This window comes from Empidonax traillii, unplaced genomic scaffold, assembly GCF_003031625.1.
Source record: "Empidonax traillii isolate 1590-97213 ecotype Southwest subspecies unplaced genomic scaffold, ASM303162v1 scaffold408:size522183, whole genome shotgun sequence".
Lineage (NCBI taxonomy): Eukaryota > Metazoa > Chordata > Aves > Passeriformes > Tyrannidae > Empidonax > Empidonax traillii.
Window position 1 is genome coordinate 165,684 of NW_020955601.1, and position 23,253 is coordinate 188,936.

General features: G+C 43.9%; 1 protein-coding gene across 5 annotated transcripts in view; it reads left to right on the forward strand.

Annotated features, from left to right (window-relative positions):
* GRIN2B (glutamate ionotropic receptor NMDA type subunit 2B) overlaps positions 1-23,253 on the forward strand; it is a 208,634-nt gene that overhangs the window by 156,396 nt on the left and 28,985 nt on the right. For all 5 annotated transcript variants that reach the window (XM_027893846.1, XM_027893847.1, XM_027893844.1 and 2 more), the window contains 4 exons: positions 18,734-18,942; positions 19,261-19,432; positions 20,088-20,241; positions 21,759-21,884. In XM_027893846.1, coding sequence (XP_027749647.1) covers positions 18,734-18,942; positions 19,261-19,432; positions 20,088-20,241; positions 21,759-21,884 — 661 coding nt within the window. The remainder of the gene's footprint in view (positions 1-18,733; positions 18,943-19,260; positions 19,433-20,087; positions 20,242-21,758; positions 21,885-23,253) is intronic.

Genomic DNA, 23,253 nt, shown 5'->3' on the forward strand with positions numbered 1-23,253 from the left:
GCCATGTTTTCAGTTGTGATTAACTACATAAAAATTCAAGAAACACTTTCCACGTACCTATGAACTTGTCGTCAGGCAGAGGCAAATCTGTGACTGCAGACCTCTTATATTTCCTGAGCCTAGGGAGTCCCTAAGCTCTCTGTGAATGAACTCTGTTCACAGAGATCGCTTTGCCCTCTGTAGAGATGCAGCCGTACCTTCTTGGGATGAGATGTGGCAGCTGTTCATCAGTGCAAAGCCATTCTAACCAGCTATTAGGAAACGGGTGAAAATGGAGGGGTAATTAGGGAAACAAACACTGTAATGAATAGCACTCAGTCTGCAATATGACTATTATTCTCTATCTTACAAAAGACCACCCCTGGTTAGTTCAGTTTATGAACTGTGCAGAACAAGCTTATGGTTATTTTGATTATCTGTGTTACTGTATTCACTGAAAAGGCCTGGCAATAACCAGTGCCCTATTGTGCTTGCTGGGAGCTGCACAGAGACCTAGATGATGGCTGTAGCTACTAAACACTTACTGTGTATGTATTAACTGAGAAAACATGGTCACATAGGCAGATGTGAGAGTCAATGCACAGGGAACGCAGGCAAGTTAAAAACAGTAGTAAATATCCAGGATTTTCTTGCTCTACATAGTTTAGAGAAAGTCTGTAAAGAGATGACATGTTTTATCCATTAATGACAGTGAGTATTTTTGCATTGACCTGCTAGAGAAATATGAATTGTAAATGGGCGAGGATTTTGAATTTTGTGGACTATAAGCTTAGCATATCAGCAGCTTGACTGTTGCAAATTTTCTGCAGCTATCTGGGCAAAAGTGAGACTTAGGGTAGGGTATGAAGAAGAACAATGACATAACTTCAGTGGTGTTCATGGGACCTCCCTCAAGAAGAAGGCCAAAACTGCAAAAAGGTATGTGGATCTCTGAAAAACTGCTGAAGAAAGTGGAGCAGGTCAGCATTCACATCTTGTTACCGACTGAGAGATTGGAGGCATCAAGTGTCTCGGAAAAGAGGCACTTGATGCAGCTGAGAAGGGAGGCAAAGGAGGACTGAAAATAAAGGGGAAAAACGATATCAGGCAACTTATCTCTGAACAGGCTTTTGAATGGATGTGCAGGGGGTTGGGGACTGAAAGGCGTTTGTCAAAGGCAATGTTAGAGTAAGGGAGGGAGTGGGACCACTATTGTCAGTGAGGGTCAACAGACCTGGGTCCTAATCCCAAACCTCAGACCTGCATCTTTGATGACGAAGTGGAATCAGGAGCCTGGCTGTGTTTCCCTTCAAATAAAACCAGTCTGTCCAGAAGCAGGGTTTGCTTTCCTACGCCCAGGAGTTGGAGCACAGAGCTCTCCTTTACTCACTCTTTTCTGCTTGCTGTACATCATCAGACTACTGTTTTTTGGAGATATCTTGTCCAGCTCTCATGAGACCTGACTTTTTCTTAACCTGTGAGATTATGGGCACCTCTGACAACCTCTTTACAATGTCACAGTTGTAGAAGTGCAATAACCTCCTGCAGGAAGTGGAAAAAAGTTCTTACATGTAGGTAATTTCATGCATAGTGAATGGAGCCCGTGAGCCTGTCAAAAACTCCTGTTTGTTCTCTATATTAGTGTCTGTTTTGATTGGAAAGTCTGCATTTTTTAGGAGAGAGGGTTCTGTAAAGCAAGAAATAAAAGACTGGGAAATACACACATATTCACTGTGGTGCTGACAGGCAGGAGTAATTACAGGCAGGGAGAAGGTGATAGGTGGAAAGGGCTTGATGCCATAGAAAAAGCAAACTGCAAGGAGCTTGACAATGCTGCAGCCATTTTGGGGAATCATCAGCTGTGACGACTGTGTGGGGTGAAAAATCCCAAGAGATCCCAACTGCGCAAATGCAGTTATGCTTTGACATCTGGATGACTGTTTGTGGGAAGGGTGTTTTCATTTTCCACTCTGCTTACAGAGAGGTGGGAATGGATGCAAGGAATGGGCTGAACTCTCGTGTTTAATGGTACATACCATACTGACAGGGCACCTCTATCAGCCGTTCTGGTGGATACTGCTGTCTCTTCTCACTCTTCAAATTTCTGAGAGACAAGGTGCTTCTCCCTGTACTGGAAGAAGGTTGCCTAGTGGAGGAGGTACATTTCTTTATACTTATTGCACGGGGTTCAGATGAGAAAACATCCCCTCTCTCACTATTCTTGAACACCCTGGTTTGTATATGTGCAAAGGCTGGTTTTTTTTGATTTCTATATAGAGTGGGTATGTTATTTTGTCATTATTAATAAGGACCTTTTTCCCTAAAGTGTCTCCCTTACCTTAAGAACACTGATGTAGAGCAAAGGAAAAAGGTGATGAAAAAAATCCTACTGATGCAGAAAGAAAAGCTGCAGAAATCACTGAAACAGAAGAAAGAAATTACTTTGGCTGATTACATTTACTTTGGGCCCAGAGCTCTCATTGATGGCTTGCTTCCTACCACAACTCAAAAAGCAGCCAGAATCTTTGTACCTAGCGGAGAAAATAGTACTAGTGAACCTGAAAGGGGGCATTCCTTGACCTTTTCTGCTCTCTGGGGAAGTGAAAAATCTGGGACACACTCCTGAAAGAAGGATCTCCAAACCTCTCTGATGTTTTACCCTCCAACAGCTGCATGCCGGTGCCCAAAAAATGCCCTACTCTGATCATACTCTGATCATGGTCTCCTTCAAGTCTGCTAGTGCCTGCTGTGGGCTCTGTGTTTATTGCCAGTGTGCTCTGCAAGAAACTGATCTTGACTGATTTTGTGAGGGCATTTTAACTCTTCTGGATATGTTGGGAAGCATACAAATAATATGTGGTTTCCTGGGGTATGGCATATTTTATATGGCTATTACCCCTCAAACTATTGTCTTATGTGGGTGACATAAGTGGCCAATTTTATACTCTATTCCCTGTAATGCCCACTTTCAGAACAGTGTTTCTCATAGAGTCTAGAAAAGATCCAAATGTTGTTCTTTGATGTCTCATAGAGACTTGCAAAATCTGTAGCCTTGTGGGCGTAGGCACAAGTACAGGCTTGCATGGGTATAGGATCCACAAGCTGGTGAACCTGGAAGGAACTCTTGATATAATAACAGCCTCTGCTGAGCCATGTGGCAGAGATGAGGGTGAGCGAGTGGCTGCAGGGTTTTGGAGAACAGCCAGTGGGCCCTCCTGGTACTGAGTTCGGAGGGCAAAGGAACCAGGTGTGGGTCTCAGGCCTGGCCTCTGTATGCAACAGACCCAACCAGTCCTTAGAAATGAGCCTCTACCTTTCTCCTGGATATTCGAGTCTTCTTTATGGAGTGTGACAACAAACTAAGAGAACAGTGGAGCATATAAAACAAAAGCAACTCAGCATTAGGTAGTACAGTTAATTAGCTGTGTCTGTGGTGGTTCAGTTAAAGGCTTTTTCCTCTACTACTCTGCCAATATGGCCCATTCTTAGTTTTTTTATTTATGCAGCCATACTAACACAGACCTGTATTATATCATCTTTAGTCTCAGGGTGAAAACCAACCTTTTTTGCCGGCTGGGTCAGGAAAGAGAAGGGGATGGTTGTGTTTCCATTTCAAACTCTCATCATCATTTTTCTGCTCCCAACCCTTCAAGCCACACCTCTGGTCTTACCTCTCTGTGGACTGAATACTGCAGACAAGTCCCTTGTGTGCTTTTCTGCATCTTCTGTGGTTTAGTGGCTACTTAAATATTTATTTATGTAGAACTTGCCCCTGGGGATCGTCTTATGAATGCAGAGGAGGGGTATTGAGAGAGAAGGAGGGAATGAGCAGTCCCAAGAGGGCTCAGTATTGTCTATTGTCGAGAGGCAGAAACTACATGGTCAAGCCTTGTCCTGGAGAAAGATTAAGGTACAAAGGAACACACATACACGTGTGCACACAAACACACACACACGTGTAAACACAAACAGCACACTGGCAAATGAACACAAAGAGAAAGAAAGCATTTACACAAGTCAAGTGATTAGAGAGCCGGGTCTGTTCAATCTTGGAATTTGCTTTCTTTTGACCCATAGGACACCAGCGTTTTTACAGAACTGCCATCCATGAAATGCTGCAGAAAGATATGTAAGGCAGCAGGAACAGCCTGAGATGCTGCATTCAAGAATAAGCTATTGTGAGTTGAAGGACAGACTGTATGTTTCAGAAATAGGAGTTTGCTGAGGTTTGCAAACACACTTGAATTTGCCCATTGATTTAGTGTTAACAGTCTCTTTGTAGATAGCATGTAGGAAAATCTGGAATCTTTTTTGCTGTTATGATTGATATTGCTTGAACTTTAATCATATGCAAGAGGCAGCTCAGCTTGTTGAATTCATTAATTGCTAAGGCGTAACATATTCACTTAATTGGATTCTCTGCTAGATAGAGACATATTTATATGTATTTGTATATGTGCTTAGTGTATATATTTAGCTCCACAAAGACTGATATTAATGGAACGTTCAGGTTGCCTGGTGAAATAATCAGCAGATGGAAAGGATAAATGTTCAGTCATAAGTACAATCTTTTCTGTTGCAAGAAGGATAGGGCCTGGCTTGCTAGATATTCTTAGCACAACAGTAAAGCAGGCAGGGCTAAAGTTGGCACTGAGGAAAATTTGCATGTGTACGTGCCTTGGGCTGGCTGTAGGGCGAGCTGTGGGGCTGACCCTGGCAGGCCACCTCACCCTAATGCCTGTCTCATCCCGAAGGACTTCTGATCAATCGGTCTTTCTTCAAGACTGTTTCTCCTGCCTGGGTTTCAGAGGCTACCTGTGGTGAGACACACCTCTCAGCTGCAGCTGGGGAGTGTCCTTGGAGGTGGACTCCAAGTAGGGCTAGACAGGAGAAGCAATGCTGCTGTCTGAGAAGGCTGCAGCTGCCCTGCCACCTACCTACATCTCATCTCTGCAAGTGGAGACCTACTATGTGGGGCCCTGGGATGGCAGAGAGGCTACTTCAGGGACACGAGAGAGAGAGAGCTGTATCTGTATGTTGTGCATGGGAGGTGAGATGCGTTTGCTTCCTGGTAGTTGGAAGAGGCAGGGCTGAGTGCCACTGCATCAGCTTGAGCATTGCTGTGCTCCCTCTTCCAGGAAGGGTATCTTCAGAGAGTGAGGAAAGACAGCTGCCTGGTCGCTTGTGCCACTTCAGCTTCCAGAGCAGCTGGAGAGAACCAAAGAATGTGCTCTCGAGCTTTAGTTAATCTCCTGAACCAAAACTAGTCCTTAGCGACTACCGTATAAAATCCTGCTGTTCCTTTTATAGCTGGGGATCCACATGCCTGACCTGCTGTACTGCTGCTCTGTCATTAATTAGCACGAGTTCCGCTGCTGACTGCTGTCATGCACGGCTGCTCCACACTAATCACCACCCTTCTATGGCATAGGTCCTTCCTCTGATATGGGGTATGAGGGTGTTGTACCTGCATCTCTGAGCTGCACAGTTCCTCTGCTGTGGATTAGCTGAGGATACATATACTGACCTTTGTCATTGCTCCCGGCTGTCAACTCCTTGTTCGTCCCCCATGCAACATGGGACTGATTGTTAAGAGCCTTTTACAGGGGGAAAACTGGGCTTCAAAGAGCTTCAGTAGCTCACATGAGTTTACAGTGTAAGCATAGGACAAAATAACAGCCAGCACTGGGTCCCCTCACTCCTGGGCATCTGGGGAGAAAGCATCTGTGCTCTGGACAGCTGCTGCAGCTGCTTAGGGCAAGTTTGCCCTGTGAAACTCAGCTATGTGTTGCCTGTGCTGGCATAGGCCTGCAATGGTAAATCCCCACGGTGCAGAGCAGTGCCACAGGGAAACATCTGCACGGTATGGTGCACGGCAGCTGTGTGAGCTTGGCAAGGTGCCTCAGCTCTCAGCTTAGCCCTGCTAGGTTAACATGGCTGCAGGCATCTGGACTACAGCTGTCCCCCTTCCCTCTACCCCCACCCTCGTGCTTCTGTTCTGAGATTACACAGACCAGACTCGCTTGGTCCTGTCCACACCTCCCGTGCAGACCAGACCTCTCTCTCCCTTAGCCTGTTGTAAGCATATTGCTGCAACATGAGAAACCTGTCTGTAGCATGATCTGCCTGATTAGTGCCTTCCTTTCCTCTCCCCTTCTGGGCATTGTGACCATGATGGACCAGCGAGCTTCACCCTCTTCCGCCTCTTTTCAGTGCATCCTTCCAATTTGGCTTCTACTTTCTTTGCCTCATTCAACCCCTTGGCAAGGTCAGTGTGCTTCTTTCATCATAAAATGGGATTGCATAATCTCTGCATCGGTTGATTTTCTTGCTGTCCATAGCTGTTTCTTTATTCCTGTCTCTGCCAGTTCTTGGTAATTCATGGATAGCTCTTTCTCCATCTTCACTGATACTTTCCTGGCCCCATTATTGGTTTTGTAATAGCTCGTGCACATTCAAGTTGTATAAGCAATTACATACAGAAAATAAAAGAACAGTGATTTAATTTTTAGCTTGTGAAATCAAGCTAGGAAATGCCAGTCTTGTTTCCCAGGCCACCTTAATTCTGCTCCTTCAAGTTTCTTTGAAGTACAAGGACTGAAGGAGGGACCCCATGGAGAGAGTTGCATGCACTCATTAATTAAGACTTGAATCAAAATGTCCACACACAAGTGGGATGGAATAAAGGCTGAAAAGGGATCTGTAAACCTGCCATTTCCTAATGCTTCAACCTAAATAAATTACCTTTAATGTAGTTTATTTTATGGTTTGGTGGTGGGGGTTTTTTGTGTGTTGCGCTTTGTTTTGTTTTTAAGGGGAAAACACAAAATCTTTTCTGTAAAAATGTATTTTTCATTCTCCTGCATGCTGAGCCCTCAGCACTGAGTCTGTCTGTTTAATCCAGCGACTAACTTGTACTTGCTTCACAGTCAGTCATGAAAGCTCAAACTGGTTTGCCTTTCTTCTGCATCCTGAATAGTGGAGTGCCGGTGACTTTTCACAGTGGGGCACATTTAAACAGATAGAAGAGAATCTGGATGGTGTTTAGAAGATAATCTGGATGGTGTTTGTTCACATTTTGTGGGCAGTCTGATTGGACATTTGCCTTTCTCTTGCTCTGCCAAAGCTGAGGTGTTGTACTTACTGTGGTACTGGTGGGGTTTCCCTACTGATTTACTGAGTTGATGGGTTTAGCTCTGAAAACATTTATGCTCAGATGCTGTTTGGACTGTCTGCCAGGATTTCTGCAAGAAAGTGACAGAAAAGAAATTATGATTTTTCAACAGTTTGTGATGCTGTTAAGTGAATGAAATTTGATGGGCCAAAGTAAAAATCATGTCCTTAGCCTCAGGGGTTTTTTCCTACTGACCTTCAAATGCCTGTTGCAAAACATGGAGATATCTGTTGGATTTTCTCAGGGAACTGGTGAAGACTCTTGTAATAGAAGATTTCAGAGAACCTGTTTACAGGCTTACTACTTACTCCCCTTATAGCAGAGGTAATTATATAGTACACACACATTTAAATACACAAAGTCATCCAGCTAGTTCTGGACTGAAAGAAATCATTCCATGTGTGGACTTAAATGTATCACAAAAGACATTCTGCAACCTTCTGAGTCTTAGCTTCATCTTATGTCTCCAAGACTGCCTCTATCATGCCCTCTCCTACTTTTGGGCTGCAGAAAGGAAATAGCACAGAATGTGTTTTGTGTTGGCATGTTCAGGCACAAAGTGACAGACATATCTTTGAAAAATAGGTGTGCCTGAGGTCCATCAGGGCTGAGAGAAGGGGAACATTTTATTTGTCTGAGGCCATGCTCCCAAGAAAACAGTCCTTGGCTTAACTCTTCTTTGCTAGCTGGGGTTGGCAAACACATAGGTTCCCCTGTCCTTTCCAAATCACTGGTTTCAAGGTTAGCTCTCGCTCTCTCTGTACTTGTATCTGATTGTGCTCCTTTTGCACAGATATGCCTTGCAGCCCAGATGGCCTCAGCTGGGCCCTTGGCAATTCCACTTGGACTCCAAACCCAGATCAGCTTAGGATAACTGCTACTGGGAGTACCTATGTGCGTTTGTGGATGTGTACCTGTGTATGGGATGGGAAAGGAGAAAAAAAATCTTCTGCAGAGCCACTCCCTGCTGCTCACAGAGCACTTGCTGGCTACAGCCAGCATGGCAGTAATGCACAAGTGTGCAATGAACCAGCTGTCCTGCTGGTGGGCTCCATCCAAGAGTCAGGTCTTCTCTGTAAGGTGTAGGTGGAGCCGACAGGTCTTGTCTTATGCTCTGCCCAAACTTGGCAGAGTGCTGTGGTTTTCAAGCAAAGCCCAGCACTTGGTTGTAGCAGTGGGTCTGGAGGGGATCCTGCAGCTTGTGGGTTCTCTTTCTGGAGTGCTCATCCATCAGAAAGTCTGAAGCTTGAGCTTCTAAGGCAGGAGTATCCAGCTGGAGAGTACAGCCCACACTGGCTCCTGGGAGGACCCATCTGACCTGGCAGTCTCTCCTGTATGAGGGGCTGATCTGCAGCTGCACAGGCCGAAGTACCCTAGCAATGCACACTGCTGGTGGAGGTGTGTCTGGTGCAGTGCTCACACTGTCGTGGCTTGGGCCAGCACTTAATTTCAGGAGAAAGGTGAAGCCATTGTTTGGACACTGTTGAGATGGGGACAACCCAGTCCATATCTAAGTCAGTGGGAGTTGAGATGTGGGGAAATCACAAGAGTTACTCTCCCATCCCCATGGGTTTCTCCACTGCTTGCACTGGTTTCACTTCTCTGACAGGTCCTGGCACAGGGGCATCAGACTGAAGACACAATGGAGGCAGCGGTCAGGACACACGGGTCTGTGCAGTAGGAACTGTGTCCGTGGGTGCAGAGCAGTGATGGGAGGCAGAACCGTGGGTGGGTGAGAGATGAGGTGGTAATGAGCTGAGGCATGCAGGACCACCATCCATTTCTGCTCACAGGTGAGGTGGGGGATGCCTGTTGCCTCTGCTTTCCCCCACCCACATCCCCTGCCCCTGAGTCTATTGGGGAGCACCTGAGTGAATAGAAGAAAGAAGGAGGGAGAAACTGAGTCTGGTCATGAGGGTGTCTACATTCCTTCTCCATAGAGACAAGTAAGGGAGACTGGATAAGAAAACATGCAAGAATGCAGAGAACAGCCCCCTTAATCACACATGAGGTAGAGGGAAAGCAGCAAGGGTGTCCCTGGTTACCCCTATCCCACAGGTTTGCTTCCCATCTGGTCCCTTTGCAAAGACAAGTGGGGAGACTTGGCAGAGAACCAGGGTGCACAGCAGAGCTGTTATTTCTACTCTGGAGATCTGTGCAACCTGAAGCAGGGGTTCAGTTGACTACCCCTTGGGACAGCTCTGCCCCTGGTGCATTGCATGAGACTCCCTGCCATGTGCCACGTTTCGGGGGCAGACATGCACCCTGGAGGTTTGTAGGTAGTGGGGCTAGCTGTGGCTATGCCAGTGGGAATCCAGAGCCAGGATCCAGACAGGCTATGCTGTGGGTGGGGACAGCATTTGCAATCACTTGCCCAGTGCTCTCAGTGGTGGGAAGGGTAAAGAAACAGTAATGTGCAGCTCTGTAATTGCTTTCCCTGGAATCTGACTCCCAACGTGTGCTGTAATTCCTCCAAAAGAGGTGTGATCCTCCCCTTTCCACCAGTGAGAGAAGAGCCGAGCACCCCGTGTCTCTCCGCAGAGGAGTGTGTGTACGGCCATGCCAATGCTGCTCTCGGCAGGTGTGCATCTCTGCACGAGGGCAATGTGGGGCTGCCAGGCAAAGAGCAGGGGCTCTGGCTGCTGTATGCAGGATGGGGAAGTGTTTCAGCGTCTGTGACAACCCTTGGTGAAATTAAAAGAATCTCTCTGGTGTTCTCGGATGCTTATAGAAGTGGCACCTTCGGTCTTGCTTGCATAGCTCAGAAAACAGTGAAGTTAAGGCAACTTATACCCTCTCTCTTCATGTTTTCTCCTCTCCTAATCCTGCTGGGGCTGGCTTCAACATCTGACTTGCCCCAGCACAACGAAAAGGTTTATTCCTTCCTCTGCATCTTCATTTTTAAACATTCCTTTAGCGTTAGGTACTAAGAGATGCCGAGAGAGATATTTGCTCAGTGTAAAGACTTGGTGTCACTGCACGTGTGTCAGTACACTGCTGTACTGGACCCACTTACTAGCCAAAGCTCTAAGTCTTCTCCCAGACTGCAGTGTGAATTGGCAAGCATCCCTTCCTCTGTGTAACATGTTTTAGAGGGAGAAAGAAAATTCCGAGTTAAAAAAAATGAAAGCTCAGCAAAATCAAACTCAAACCCAGAACTCAACAGGGAAAGCCAAGGGGAAAAATCATTAGATAGGACATTACATGCATGGACACGTACTGGATTCAGACACACACCTGCACAGTGCGGATGCACTCCTAGAGACAGCAAAATGCTTACATAAAGAGTTTAGATGCCTATACATGCACATAAAAATAATTTTTTTAAAAAAACCTTTGTGATGCCTGAGCTGCTTGTGATGACACAAAACATGCAATCTTACCAGTATCCCTGCTACATTTTCCCCTGCCCTACAGTTCTGCAGAGGAGAGCAGTAGAGATGCTCAAGGTAAAACCTTCTTTTACCTTAAGATGAGCAATGATAGGGGCAGTATAAGCTCCCTGGCTTTAGATTTTATTTCCCAGACTAGAATCAAAATAGACTGATATAGGTGGGGTTTAGGGCATTGTATTAAGCTCCCCTGTCCTCACACAAAGTCATTTCCAAAGGGCATGATGTCTCTAAAAATGCAATGTTGTTACGTAAGAACCTGAGTCAGGTGGTGTCACTGCCTGTTAGCTGGAGGTGGGTTATGTTGGATGGTAGTCAGTCTTCAGAGTTTGTTAAGATATAAATTTTGTTTTAATTCTTCTTCCCAAATCCTAACACCTGATTTGGTCATGCTAGAAGCTTAGAGTTACATTCTACAGCCTACTCAGATCTTAGCCTCCACTACCATGAACAGCTTCCTCTAACCTCTCCCCTCATGTCTCCTGATTATGCCTGTGCTGACTGCTGTCTGCATTTCCATAGATCATAGTTATGTATAATCAGGTAGCACTGAGGTCCTTGATAAAATATGTCCCACTGGAGATCACACTGCTCCTGTGTGAGCCAGCCTTGCCTGGATGAGCCACTTCTGGGCTACCAAGTTAACGCTACTACCAAGAACACACCATCTCCCAGAGGGAGGTATCAGATGATCCTAGCTAATTTTATGCCTGTATTGAACTCTTGGTTCCTTCTGGCTTGGAGGAATGATTTAGCAAGGCAAACTCTTCGGCATTCTCACAGCTCTGACCTTTTTGTGACATCAGTGGAGCTCCATAGTTCACTGACTTTGCAGAAGTCAGAAGCGCTCAAAGTATACCTCATTAACCTTCTCAGGCTAATCATGGCAGGGGACAGGACCTTAGCAACTGCAAAAAGCATATAAATGCACCAGGAAATAAATGTTTCAGCAAAAATGGCAAGCGCTGTGTAAATGCCAGACCTCAGTGGGCTGGGGGACCATGTTTCTGCAAAGAGCTTTTATTCCCAAAATGAGTGGTAAAGCAAGTACCTTACCCTGTCTGTATTCTAAGCTCAGCCTCTCTCTTTCTGGCACTTGCTAGGTGCTGTATAAATAGAGAGGAGCAAATTGCACCATCTCCTGCAGCCTACACTTTTAATTGAAAGGATATTAGAAGCAATTCCTGCTTCTGCAGGTGCAGTCAAGAAAGCAGCCTTCCCCAGGTGGTTGTGGAAGGTGAGCTTGAGGTTCAGGAAGGAGTGTTTTTGTGTTAATTAATTTTGCAAGTGGAGCATTCACAACTATTTCTTGTCTGCTTAGGCTTATGTGGGTAATTAATCACCGTAAGTGTCTGTAAACAGGAGATTTTTGTGCTCCATGGCATGTCTTCTCCACCTGCTGTAGACCAGTTTATGTGAAGATACAGATCTGTAGCCTCACAGGAATTTTAAGTTTGGTAATGGGTGTGATGTCAGCACTGTAAGTATGAGAGTCATAATTTAACCAGCTTGGGTGACGGCTGAGAGGAATGTTTTATTCTCAGGGCACTGGAGAAGGTTTTGCTGCTGAATGAGGGAAGTATGAGCCAAGGAGTTGGAGATACCATTAACATGAGTCTTTGTGTTCACATCGGTTAGCTGGGTGAAAGAGATACACTGATTAAGACTGAGTTTTGACATCTGCAGACTGAAAAATCAGTGGGAAAAGGCTTTTCACAGAGGAATTCCTCCTCTTGCTTCTGCTTACTTGAAGTCACTGGACCGTAAAGGCTCATCTGGTCCCATCCCTCTGCTCTAGGCAGCAAAATCATATAGCCCTATGCAAACCAGTTGTGCTTCTTCTTGACCCCAATTTAGTTGCTTTCACAGCTCCTTTTGGGCAGCTGTTCCAGAACTTCCCTCCTCTGATGGTTAAAATCTATCTTATTTTCAAGGTAAATTTCCTCTCAACCAGTTGTTCTTGTACCAGCATTGTTTTTCCTGCTTATAAATCACTTTCCTCCCTCCCTTGTGTATCTGTCCCCCCTTTATTTATACAAGCAGTCATATCCCCTCTTGGTTTTCATTTATCTAGGTTAAACAAGCTTTTTAATCTCCTTCTTTAAGGCAGGCTTTCTGTTCCCCTAATCACTCAATCCAAGGTTATTTATGATAATTAGCTTTTCTGCAAGGTACCTCGCTGCTTTGCCCAAACTGAGTGTAAAACATCACGACCCATTGCCTGTTGAGTAATTTTGAGGTGAAAAAACGTGTCAACTGTCAGATCCAAAAAAAAGACATCGGGGTTCTGCTGTTAAAATTTGCATTTGTTCTCCACCTTATCTCTATGAAGCTAAAGATTCCCATAATAACTTAGTTCCTGATAAGATTTTCCTTCAGTAGCAGTGATGACACCTCTATCAAGACTGAAAGCCAAGCCTGTGGAGCTACAGTAGATCTCTGTAGTTCAGTCCTGGTGGAATATCTTGCAGCAGCCCTCCAAAAACAATTTCAATCTAAAATGATTCCACTTTATTTATGCATTATTTATTTCTTCACAGTCTACTGCAGCATTAAGGTTACAATTGCATCCCCCAGGTCTACCTTTATTTTATGTATCCTGAGCAATGACTCCTTCCACTGGCAGTGTCCCAGTTACATTGCTATTTCTATGCTGCTTCTGTTACTCCTGCAGTAGCCCTTTTCAGGTCCTGCCCAGTTGTTCTGGTTTACCCACGTCCTCAATAGGGATCTGTACCAATTCTACTGACAAGACTCTTATTTCTCCCTGGACTCTCACTACTTCCCAGAGGGGTTAGATGAGCTTCTCCATCAGCTACATTACCAATTAACAGTCCCATTTTCTGGCCCCTGCCCAATAGCCTGCCTTTACCTTTTCTATATTTGATCTTCTATTTTTCATGTGTTAAAATCAAGTGTAAAAGTTATGTAAGATTTTTCCAGTTAGCCATCTGACATCAAAGATTAAAGACAGGAAGTTTTCATATTTACACCATTCGCAGACGCATGCTGTATATGTTTCCTCATCTATCGCTAAACACACGTGTGTCTCCTCATTTCCACATTACTTGTGAGCCTCATGGCCTTTTCTGTGTTTATCTACCCAGTACACACCAGAGATGAAAACATACCATTATCTCAATTTTACACAATGTGGAGGGAGGCACAAGGGTGAAGATTAGGTTACAGAGGTTCTGAGAGGAATAGGGAATTTCTGCCTTCTAATCCATGCTCTGTGTTGTTCCTTTAGTGCTTCCCCACTTGAATGAATGAATTCCTCAGCTCCTGGGGAAAAAAAAAAAAGAAAAAAAAGAAACCCCAGCCCACCCCTTCCCCCCCAAAAAAAAAACCCCAAACCACAGTGAGAAAGGAAATGCTGACCTTCTGGGGAAATGCAGAAGGCAGTTCAAGTCCTAAGTGGGTTTGGAATAGTCTTTCTTTTATTCTGCAAATGAAACCAAATCCTTTTTGTTCCTTTTTTATTTCTTCTATATCAAGGGTGGAAGGAATTGAGATATGATTGTAAATTAAAAGAGAGTGGTGCAAGGCATGGTGCAAATAGAAGCCTAAATGAAATAATAACTATCAAAAGACTTTCCCTAAACATAGTTCTCCACCAGCCTGTTGAAAAACAAGCAGCTTCATGTTCAGGCTTTCTTCTGGACCTTCACCCCAAATACCTATGCAATGTCTCTGAGTATCTTGCCCAAGAAATGTATCTGAACATTTCTGGTTTAATCAAGAACTGTATTCTGCTGCCTAAACCTTGCAAGCCAATTTCTAGGAGGTTTCATTTTTCCATCTGTTGACATTACTTAGAGGTTTCTCCAGATGCTCTTGTGTTTTGAAGTCCTGCCTTGGCGTATTAGAAGGAACTCGGGGATTGACTTCTGCCTTTGCTGGAACAGACAATTTTGAAAATTCAGGGGAGTAGCTTGTACTTGTCCATCCTATCCTATCTGGATAAGGATTTTGTAAATGGTGAGACTGAGTGCTAGTCACTTGAACAGGTGTCTGCTGTTGCCAGTATAGCTTATAAGATAGCCACTGAATGAGACTATCAGCTCCTCTGTGTTATAAATATCTTACTGACCTGATAACACTGAAAAGAGCACATGTAGGAGAATAAGGAAGTATATTCTCCTGGTATAAATTTCAGCAAGAAGATTTAGGTTAGACATCAGGAAAAAAAGCTTTTTAATGGGAAGGATAGTTAAGCACCGGAATAGACTGCTTGTGGAGACCGTGGGCTCTCTGTCAGTATAAGGACAGGTTAGAGAAACATCTGCCACAAATGGCTGTTGCAAGCTTTAGACTCCCTTGGGAGGAAAGAAAAGCCTCTGTTAAGAATCAGTTTCAGTGAACTAATGTGATACACCTTGCATTAAAGATGTGCATTAACATACTGCAGAACTCTTTTATTCTGGCTGCATTATACCACGGTTAAGGCAATTTGCCAGCCTGCTGGAAGGCTTTCAGAAGGCTCCCGCTTGTTTTCCCCTTGCATAGGCAATCTCATCTTTTGTCTGCATGGGATAACTTATGTAGTTAGACAAACAAATAGCATATATGATTAACTTTTTGTTCCACAATAGCTCTTCCTTTCTTTCTTTGGAAATGTATCGGACTTCTACTTCCAACCTTGTAATCCAAAGTAGAATCTTATATTTAAGGTGAAAGTTAGCTGCTCCCCTTCCTCAACACCTCCAAATGCATCCCCCAACCAGTGTGACTTTACTTTCTCGATAAGATTGGATGCGGTACAGGTAGAACAAGGGGAAGTTGAGGTGAAATTCTATCTCTTAAGAGCTGTGTCCTGGCATAAAGGAACATACCTAGGGATTGGAGAATATGATTAGAAAGGAGGTTTCACAGATCCCTTGTATCCTTAATTTTACTGGTCCTGTGACCTTCCAGGGCTTCTAGTGGAAGTTTGGATGACTGGACCCTGATTGGAGAACACCCAATGTGTCTTGAAACTGCAGGGTAACCAATATGTAGGATGCCTGGGATGGTTTATTTTTTGTCTTTTTGCTGAGGCAAGCACTCAGCAAAACCTAAGTAATAACAGTTCATGGGCTGTTAATGTGAAATACCCTGAGACTTCAGAAATGCCTTGCTCTGCTCTACACAGCTTGGTAGGTTATATTCTTTAAGAGTAGGTATCATTACCTGGACAAATCTTTGGCATTTAATTCTGCTAACCTCTGTCCCTACAGTGAATTGCTTCTTCCCTCTCATGGCAGATTATCTAACATATAATGCACATTTATGGGTTTTTTTCCTCTTCTCTTGCATCGTTTCCATTCTCTGCACGTGTGGTGTTTCTTATTATCGGTCCTTGCCCACATGTTGCTTGAGCCCATCCTTCTTTAGCTACATAAATACACATTTGACCTTTGCATACATAAGCATGTAAAGAAGTCTACCCCCTTTTAATTCACAAAGCTTTACTGATTTTTCTTGTTTGTATCTGTACGTGTCTACAGGTATATGGCATGCCTGATTGTTCAGGTTAGCAATGAAATGTAATATTTGCATGTATTCTTGAGACATTCTATAGTTGATCTGAAAATTCAAGTCAGAACATTTCCTTACATCCTGTTTTTCCTCCTCTTTGGACAATCTAGAATTATTTTATTTGAATAATAAGGAAAGGACATGTACTACTGTATTTGCAGGTTAGGTGATTCAGTGCACAGAAGGCTGTGACAAGACTGTCATTGTTATCCTAATTTCATGATGTTGTCTATGTAGTACAACGCTGTGAAACGTGCCTGGCACACAGCCTTATAAACTCCCCTTTCTGTCCCAGAGAACTTCTGGGTAATTATGGGTTGGGTTTGCCTATCTGATCTAATTTATCACTTAGGGGGTTATATCATGCCTGTTACTGAGATATCTAAGTGCTGCTGAGATTCTGCAAGATGTCTCTTTCATCAGCCACTTATTTCTATGATAAGTTAATGTTCCTGAGCTGAAATCTGGGCTGTTCTGTGCAGCATCTTAATCGCTGGTCCCTACTGTGCCCTGTGTGTGCAGTTATTCTGCTTGTCTGGTAGCTTCACTGAACTGCTTTTGGGGATTTGAGCTCAGTTACTTGAGAGTTGAAGTAGCACTGCAGGAATCTGTCTCAGGTGATGATAAATTGACCTGCTTGGTGAATGAGTGGGAAGTCCAGGGCTGGGCAGACCCTGGGTGAGCATGTGAGTACATGCTCTTTATTTCCTTAGAAATTCACTGTCCACATCCAGGCTTAGATGTTAGCATAAGTTCAGATCATCTGCTGCCCTAGACAACTGCCTATCTTTTGTGGACATAAGGAGCCACCAGTTCATAAGGCGTGCAGTTTTCCAGCTTTAACCTGATGCTCAAAGTGTATTTAAAAATTAGAACAACTCCTGCCTGACCACTTAAGTGGGAGTTCTTACAACCCCCCTGCCTTGCGCTCACTGGGGTGCTTTGTTCATGCCGCGGGTAGGGATGGGGAAACTGCTGTCTCTGGGTGGTTTCTTCTGCCTTTCTTCTCCCTCCACAAGCCCCCAGAGTGAATTTTTCTTTCATGGCCAGATGAAGTGTTTGTTTGTTTGTTTTGAAGGTGACAAGTGTTTTATGTGAATTCTAGATGTTCTGAAATGCCAAACCCCAGCTGGGCTTTGAGTTTCACAGATTAACCGCTGACACCTAATGAGCTTTTAATAAGTGCTTCTCCCTCCCATCCTGTCATTTAAATAAATAAATGACTGAAATTTGGGGGTGGTGGGAGGGGTGTTGGATTGCAGTGGAATGAAGCTTTTCTGTTTACCCACCAAGCAGGTACATGGCAAAGAGCAGTCATGCAAGCTTCCCACACCCACTGCCTCTGCCATCAACATCAGCATGTCTCAGCCCTGGCCTGGAGGGTTTGCTTTGAGGATCCTGCAGGAAAGTTCCTTCTAAAGCCCAGTTAGCTTCTCAGCCAAGGCGCTAATTAGTATCAACTGTCATGGGGAGACAGGAAATTGAGAACAAAGATAAAACTTTGATAGTTGAAAGTATAGTTGATGTTCAAGTTTTTTCTTTTCCTGGAATTTTTAGCAAGAAATTGTCTACCATGGGCAGGGGGTGTGCTTACATGTATTATCTCTTTAAGGACTCTAGTGCCTTCAAAACAGCTCTCATTTGTAGCAGGAGGTATATGGCATCTGAGTCCCACCCCCTGTTTTGACTGTTGAAGATATGATCTCTATTCACTTAGGAAACAGAAAATAGAGAGTTCTAAAATTGCAATGGAAATTTATGGAGGTGATGAAAATTATAGAAAAATAGCAAGATTTCAAAAAATCATAGATGCTTTTTGGTTTTAATTTTCACATGTCAAAACCAAAACCAAAGAATTCCTTGTTTCCAGCTAGGGTATGTAAACAAGTCATTGTGAAAGGAAAAGAGCAGGTATTTCAGTAAGGCCTTAGCAGGGGATAGCAGGAACTACTGTTAACAAGCATCTCTGTCTGTGTTCTTCTCCTGTGAAGACACTTCTGAAAATGCAGACCATCTGCCTCTTCAGTTACGTGTCTCTTGGAAGAAATCAGTCCTGACTATGAATGGGCAGTCTTTTTCCAGAAAAAGGATTTATTTCTGGGCAAAATCAAGTTTGGCTAAATTGAATTTGTTTGATGAATTTCTCTGAAAACAAATGAGGACAAAATTTTGAGGAATTAAAAAATTCTGGTTTGACTTTTTCAAGTGAAATGGTTCAACTTCTATGTTTCAAAATGACATTTGTTTCAGCATTTGTATGTATCTCCTTTTTTTTTTTTAGAAGGCCCCCTCCCCCATATTTATTGTGACTAGTAGGCTCAAGTCAACCTTTCAGGAGACATCAAGCTCTGTTCCGATTGTTTGGCTGAGAAAATTGAAAGATGTCATGTCTTTTTGACTGTGGTTATAGTACTCCCATGGTTATCCGCTCACTCTCCCAGAGGGTAAGACAATCACAGAGATGAAACAGCCCAGACATCTTTCTCGTTCTCTACTTCCCTCTTGTTTGAACTCACTTACTCAGAGCCTTCTCCCCAGAAATGTCCTCATCATACAGGAGCCATGAACTTGGGTACTCCAGAGTGGTCCTCCAGTCCTGCAGTAGCTGTGATTGATGCCAAGGGATGGGACAACTAAAAGTTTAACTTCTGTGGTTTTGTCTCCACAGGTGGGAAAATGGAAGGAAAAAAAGTTGCAGATGAAGTATTATGTGTGGCCACGCTTTGAGCTGTATCCTGACTCTGAGGAACGTGAGGATGATCACCTGAGTATCGTGACCTTGGAAGAGGCACCATTTGTCATTGTGGAGAATGTGGACCCCCTAAGTGGCACCTGCATGAGGAACACGGTCCCTTGCCAAAAGCGCATAGTGACTGAGTATGCACCACTGGGTTTTTCTGCTCCTATTGGGCTCTCCCTTCTCAGCAGAATGTTGAGCGTCTGTTTGGCCAGTGCCATCATAACCTGATAATCCTTTTTAGAAAATCACCTTCATTTTCCCAGCCTATCCTGTGTCCATTCATGACTGGCCCCTTTGGGCTAATCACTGTAATGTGTCCCTTCGCCTTCCAGCACAGATAGCACAAGAGAAATTGTCCACATTATGCTGTGGGAAGGGGAATGCAAACTGACAACAGAAGGGAATTAAAGGAGTTTCTTCCAGTCTTTTAACACATTATTGTTGTCACGGTTTAGGAACAAAACTGACGAGGAGCCAGATTACATGAAGAAATGTTGCAAGGGGTTCTGCATTGACATCCTCAAGAAAATCTCAAAGTCTGTCAAGTTCACCTATGACCTCTACTTGGTGACTAATGGCAAGCATGGGAAAAAGATCAATGGGACGTGGAATGGAATGATTGGAGAGGTCAGCAGCAAAGGGGGGCCATGGTGGGATTTGTCCCTGGGCTGGATGACATGGGTCAGGTCTAGTCTGCCATCATTATTGGATCCCCTTCTGGGACAGGGACAGAGGTGACTCTAGAAATTATTATCCTGCATTCTTTCTCGGCAGTGGGTGAATTAATCTGCTCTGACACTCTGACCGTGATTACCTTTCCTGTTTGATGATTAATTATTATTCTCTATGGTCTCACAAATTTGGCCTATACAGTCTTCAAAAGAGGCTGATATCCATGCACCCTAAATTGTGCTTAGGTTGTATATAAGGGGCATAAGGAATGAAATAAGACTTTGCAGTGTTAGAGGGAGGAAAAAACAAGGACAGAAAAATGAGATAAGATGTCTTCTCCGTGGATGATGTGTTTATCCTAAGACCTCTGTGGATTTATTTTTTATACACATACCAGCTTTGAGGGGAAGATTAATGTCTATAGGTTTCCTGAAAGAAGAAGGTGTCCTGATGAAAGATTAGACAGCAAAGATGTTACAAATAATATAGGGAATGGGATTACAGGAGTAAAAGGATTGTGTTGAAAGGCAGGAAGATGAGAAGGGGCTTGACTGTGGTGGTTGAGAACTGCCTCGTGTCCGTGTGTGATCTTTTCCTTTCCTTCCTCCAGGTTGTCACCAAACGGGCCTATATGGCTGTGGGATCCCTCACCATTAATGAGGAGCGTTCAGAAGTGGTGGATTTCTCTGTGCCCTTCATTGAGACAGGAATCAGTGTCATGGTGTCACGTAGCAATGGAACTGTCTCACCTTCTGCCTTCTTAGGTATCAGTTAAATCTAAAATTAAAACTTAAAAAATTAGGTGAAGGTTGCTTGTGATTCTTAGCCTGAAAGCTCCTTTTTGGGAGTACCTGTGGGACAGGTATATAAAAATATACTGTGTTGTTTTAGTTCTAAATCCCAGGCTAGCAAAATCTGGGCAAATGCAAACAGGCACTGCATAAGAGTTCCAAGTCAAGGAATTTTTCAGCAATTGTGTGCCTAATCCCAGAAAAGAATGGGCTCACTCAGAGTTGTCACCTACGCTGCAGCACGTGGTTTCCCAGTGACTCAACTAATAGTATGTTCAAGGAGTGTAGGCCAGAAGAAAATTGATTCAAACCTTATAGCTGGTACGCCATAGCACTTAGTGATAACAATTAGCAATAAATTGTTGCACTTTGAGAGACATTATTTGCAAAGATGTTGTTAACTTGACCCTCCCTTGACAGAGCAACTAGTAGAAGTTAGAGATCTAATAGACCTTTTCAAGAACAGTTGAGCCATCAGTTCTGTGCTGATATTGGGTCTTCCAATAACGGCATTTCTAATGTCCTTCAGTGGTGGAGAGTGATCAGAGAATGGAGAAATGATACTGCATTTCCCCAAGACATTCATGTCTTCCTTGTATCTACTATTTGGCTTTAGAAAATGCTTTATGATGCAGCAATATGAGTTATATAATTACTGTCTGCTCTTTGCCAGAGTCCTGAGAACATTTACAAAGAGAAATAACTTTATACAGGTAATGAGATTTTCCCAAGCCTTTAAGTTGGAGTTTCATGACTACTCTCTCTGCAGGAGTTTTTGCCCTTAGCCAAGTCCACCAATATTGCTGGGCTACATAAAAGCAATGTTAAAGTTAACTCCAAAATTTTAAACTGCAATTTAACAGAGGTTACAATATTGGTTATACTCTGGAACAAAATTCTCTGTTTCTCTGATCTGGTTCAGTCCCATTTTTATCTGTTCCGTCGTGGAGAAGGAGAAAACCTGGCAGAGATCAAATACTTGCAGAACACGAATGCTAACATTTCTAGAATGAGCAAGCGTTCCCATTGCTACAGGAATGGAATCACTGAAAAAACTACTATCGTTATGGCTGAACCTTAGAAATTTGGAGATGCTTTTTGGCTCGATAGCATCTTGAAAGTTGGATGCTTGTCTGAAACTCTGCCAGTTCTGCTTGATTTTCCCCACTCTCTCCAGATGGTGCTGGAGGACTTCCTGGGAACAATCTTTTATCAATTCATTTTATTTTATCAATGCATGCCACAATGGCTGCATGTAGTTCCAGATGGAGCTATGTGTCACAAATGGAACAGCACGATGGAATGCAGTCATTACAGAGGCAGAAACTATAGTTCTCCCTGTTCAAGAAGTTTTTCAGAATCAGGTTGAAGGCTTTCTTTTAAGTTCTGTTTTCCCCCAACCCAGTTTGCCCCACATTGAGGTGCTCTGGAAAGCAAAGGAGGAGAGGTTGTTATTGGGTCTTTTACCATGGTTTTCTCTTCCTCTCCAGAGCCTTTCAGTGCTGATGTATGGGTGATGATGTTTGTGATGCTGCTTATCATCTCTGCGGTGGCCGTCTTCGTCTTTGAGTACTTCAGCCCTGTGGGCTATAATCGGTGCCTTGCTGATGGCAGAGGTAAGGGGAACCCTTTCTTGCTATAATTCCCTCTTGTTTTCAATCCCAGTTCCTTTGCAGGGTGTTTTTTGCCTTGAACATGATGCAGATCTAGCCCACTCTGAGCATTGAGTTCAGACTAAAGAGGGCAGGGATGGAGGCAGAAAACAGACTCTGAAGAGAGCAGATGTGTATAAAGGATAATTTGCTTGGCCCGAGAGACGGAGCTGTGTCGTCTTTTATGTCTAAAGCAAATACCAGCTCCAACTTGTTTCTCATTGAGGGAAAATGGGTCCTGATAGTCGGTGTTGGCAGGGTCCATGATGCTGCACTCCCTGAGACAATCATAGGGCTCAGCACTGTCAATCCATCCTTCAGTGCTACGACTCCCTGGAGAGCAAGCTACTCTGCCAGCCTCCTAGCACAGTGCTATGTCCTCCAGACTCCACATCTGTCACCTGGTCATGTCTCTCCCCTACTTGGCTCTCTGGCTTTCTAAGACCAACCGAGAAAATGGGAAGCTCATTTTCTTGGGAGCGGGTGAAGAATAACTTTGCAAGGGAACCAGGAAAGATGGGAACAACCGAGTGATCCATCTCTGTGGTTCTGATCTTCAGAGGGCAGCCAGATGACTTAAAGAGAGGATGGACAGACAGCCTAAGGGACAGCCTTTTTTTCCTTATTGAGATGAAGACAATTAGTAAGTTGAGTCTTCTGTCATCTGCATATCTTCACTCTGTGATAAATCAGCCCTCTGAACCTTTCTGGGTTTATTGGCCTGTTCAGAATACTGGCAGAGAGATAGTTACTGAAAAATGCAGTCATTTGCTCCCCAGTCTAGTGCTTTGAGTGAATTTATGCCATCAAATTGGAGAGAAATGAAAATAAAAAGTGTAATGAAAATGCAGGCAGAACCACATGCACGGGAAATTGGAGAAAAGCGGAGAATGTGTCTCTTAACATGGAGCTGTGGAGGCCTTTATGGCAACTGATCATAGCCCCATGGATTTGTGGACACAAGTAAGTACTGATAAACCTGTGAGTCTTTTGAGAGATATTGATACACGTGAGGAACTAGAAGCAGTTCTTAGTACAGGTATGCAGTTGTGCAGTTATCAAGACTGCAGCTGAACTGCAGCCGTAATTATCAATATTTCTGAGCAATTATGAACAGTACGGCATGATCAGGCAGATATAATTCCTGACAGATGTGATGTGAAGATAGAGAAACCTCCTGCAGAGACTGCAATGCTGCTTTTGGTAATGAACACCCTGGCTAATGTTACTTTGGCTGCATTTGAACTATGGCAGTATGCCCCTGCCTCCCACACCTGCATTTTCTCTTTATGAGCATTAAGATTTTTCTCTCCAGGGTCAAGTGGACATGCCC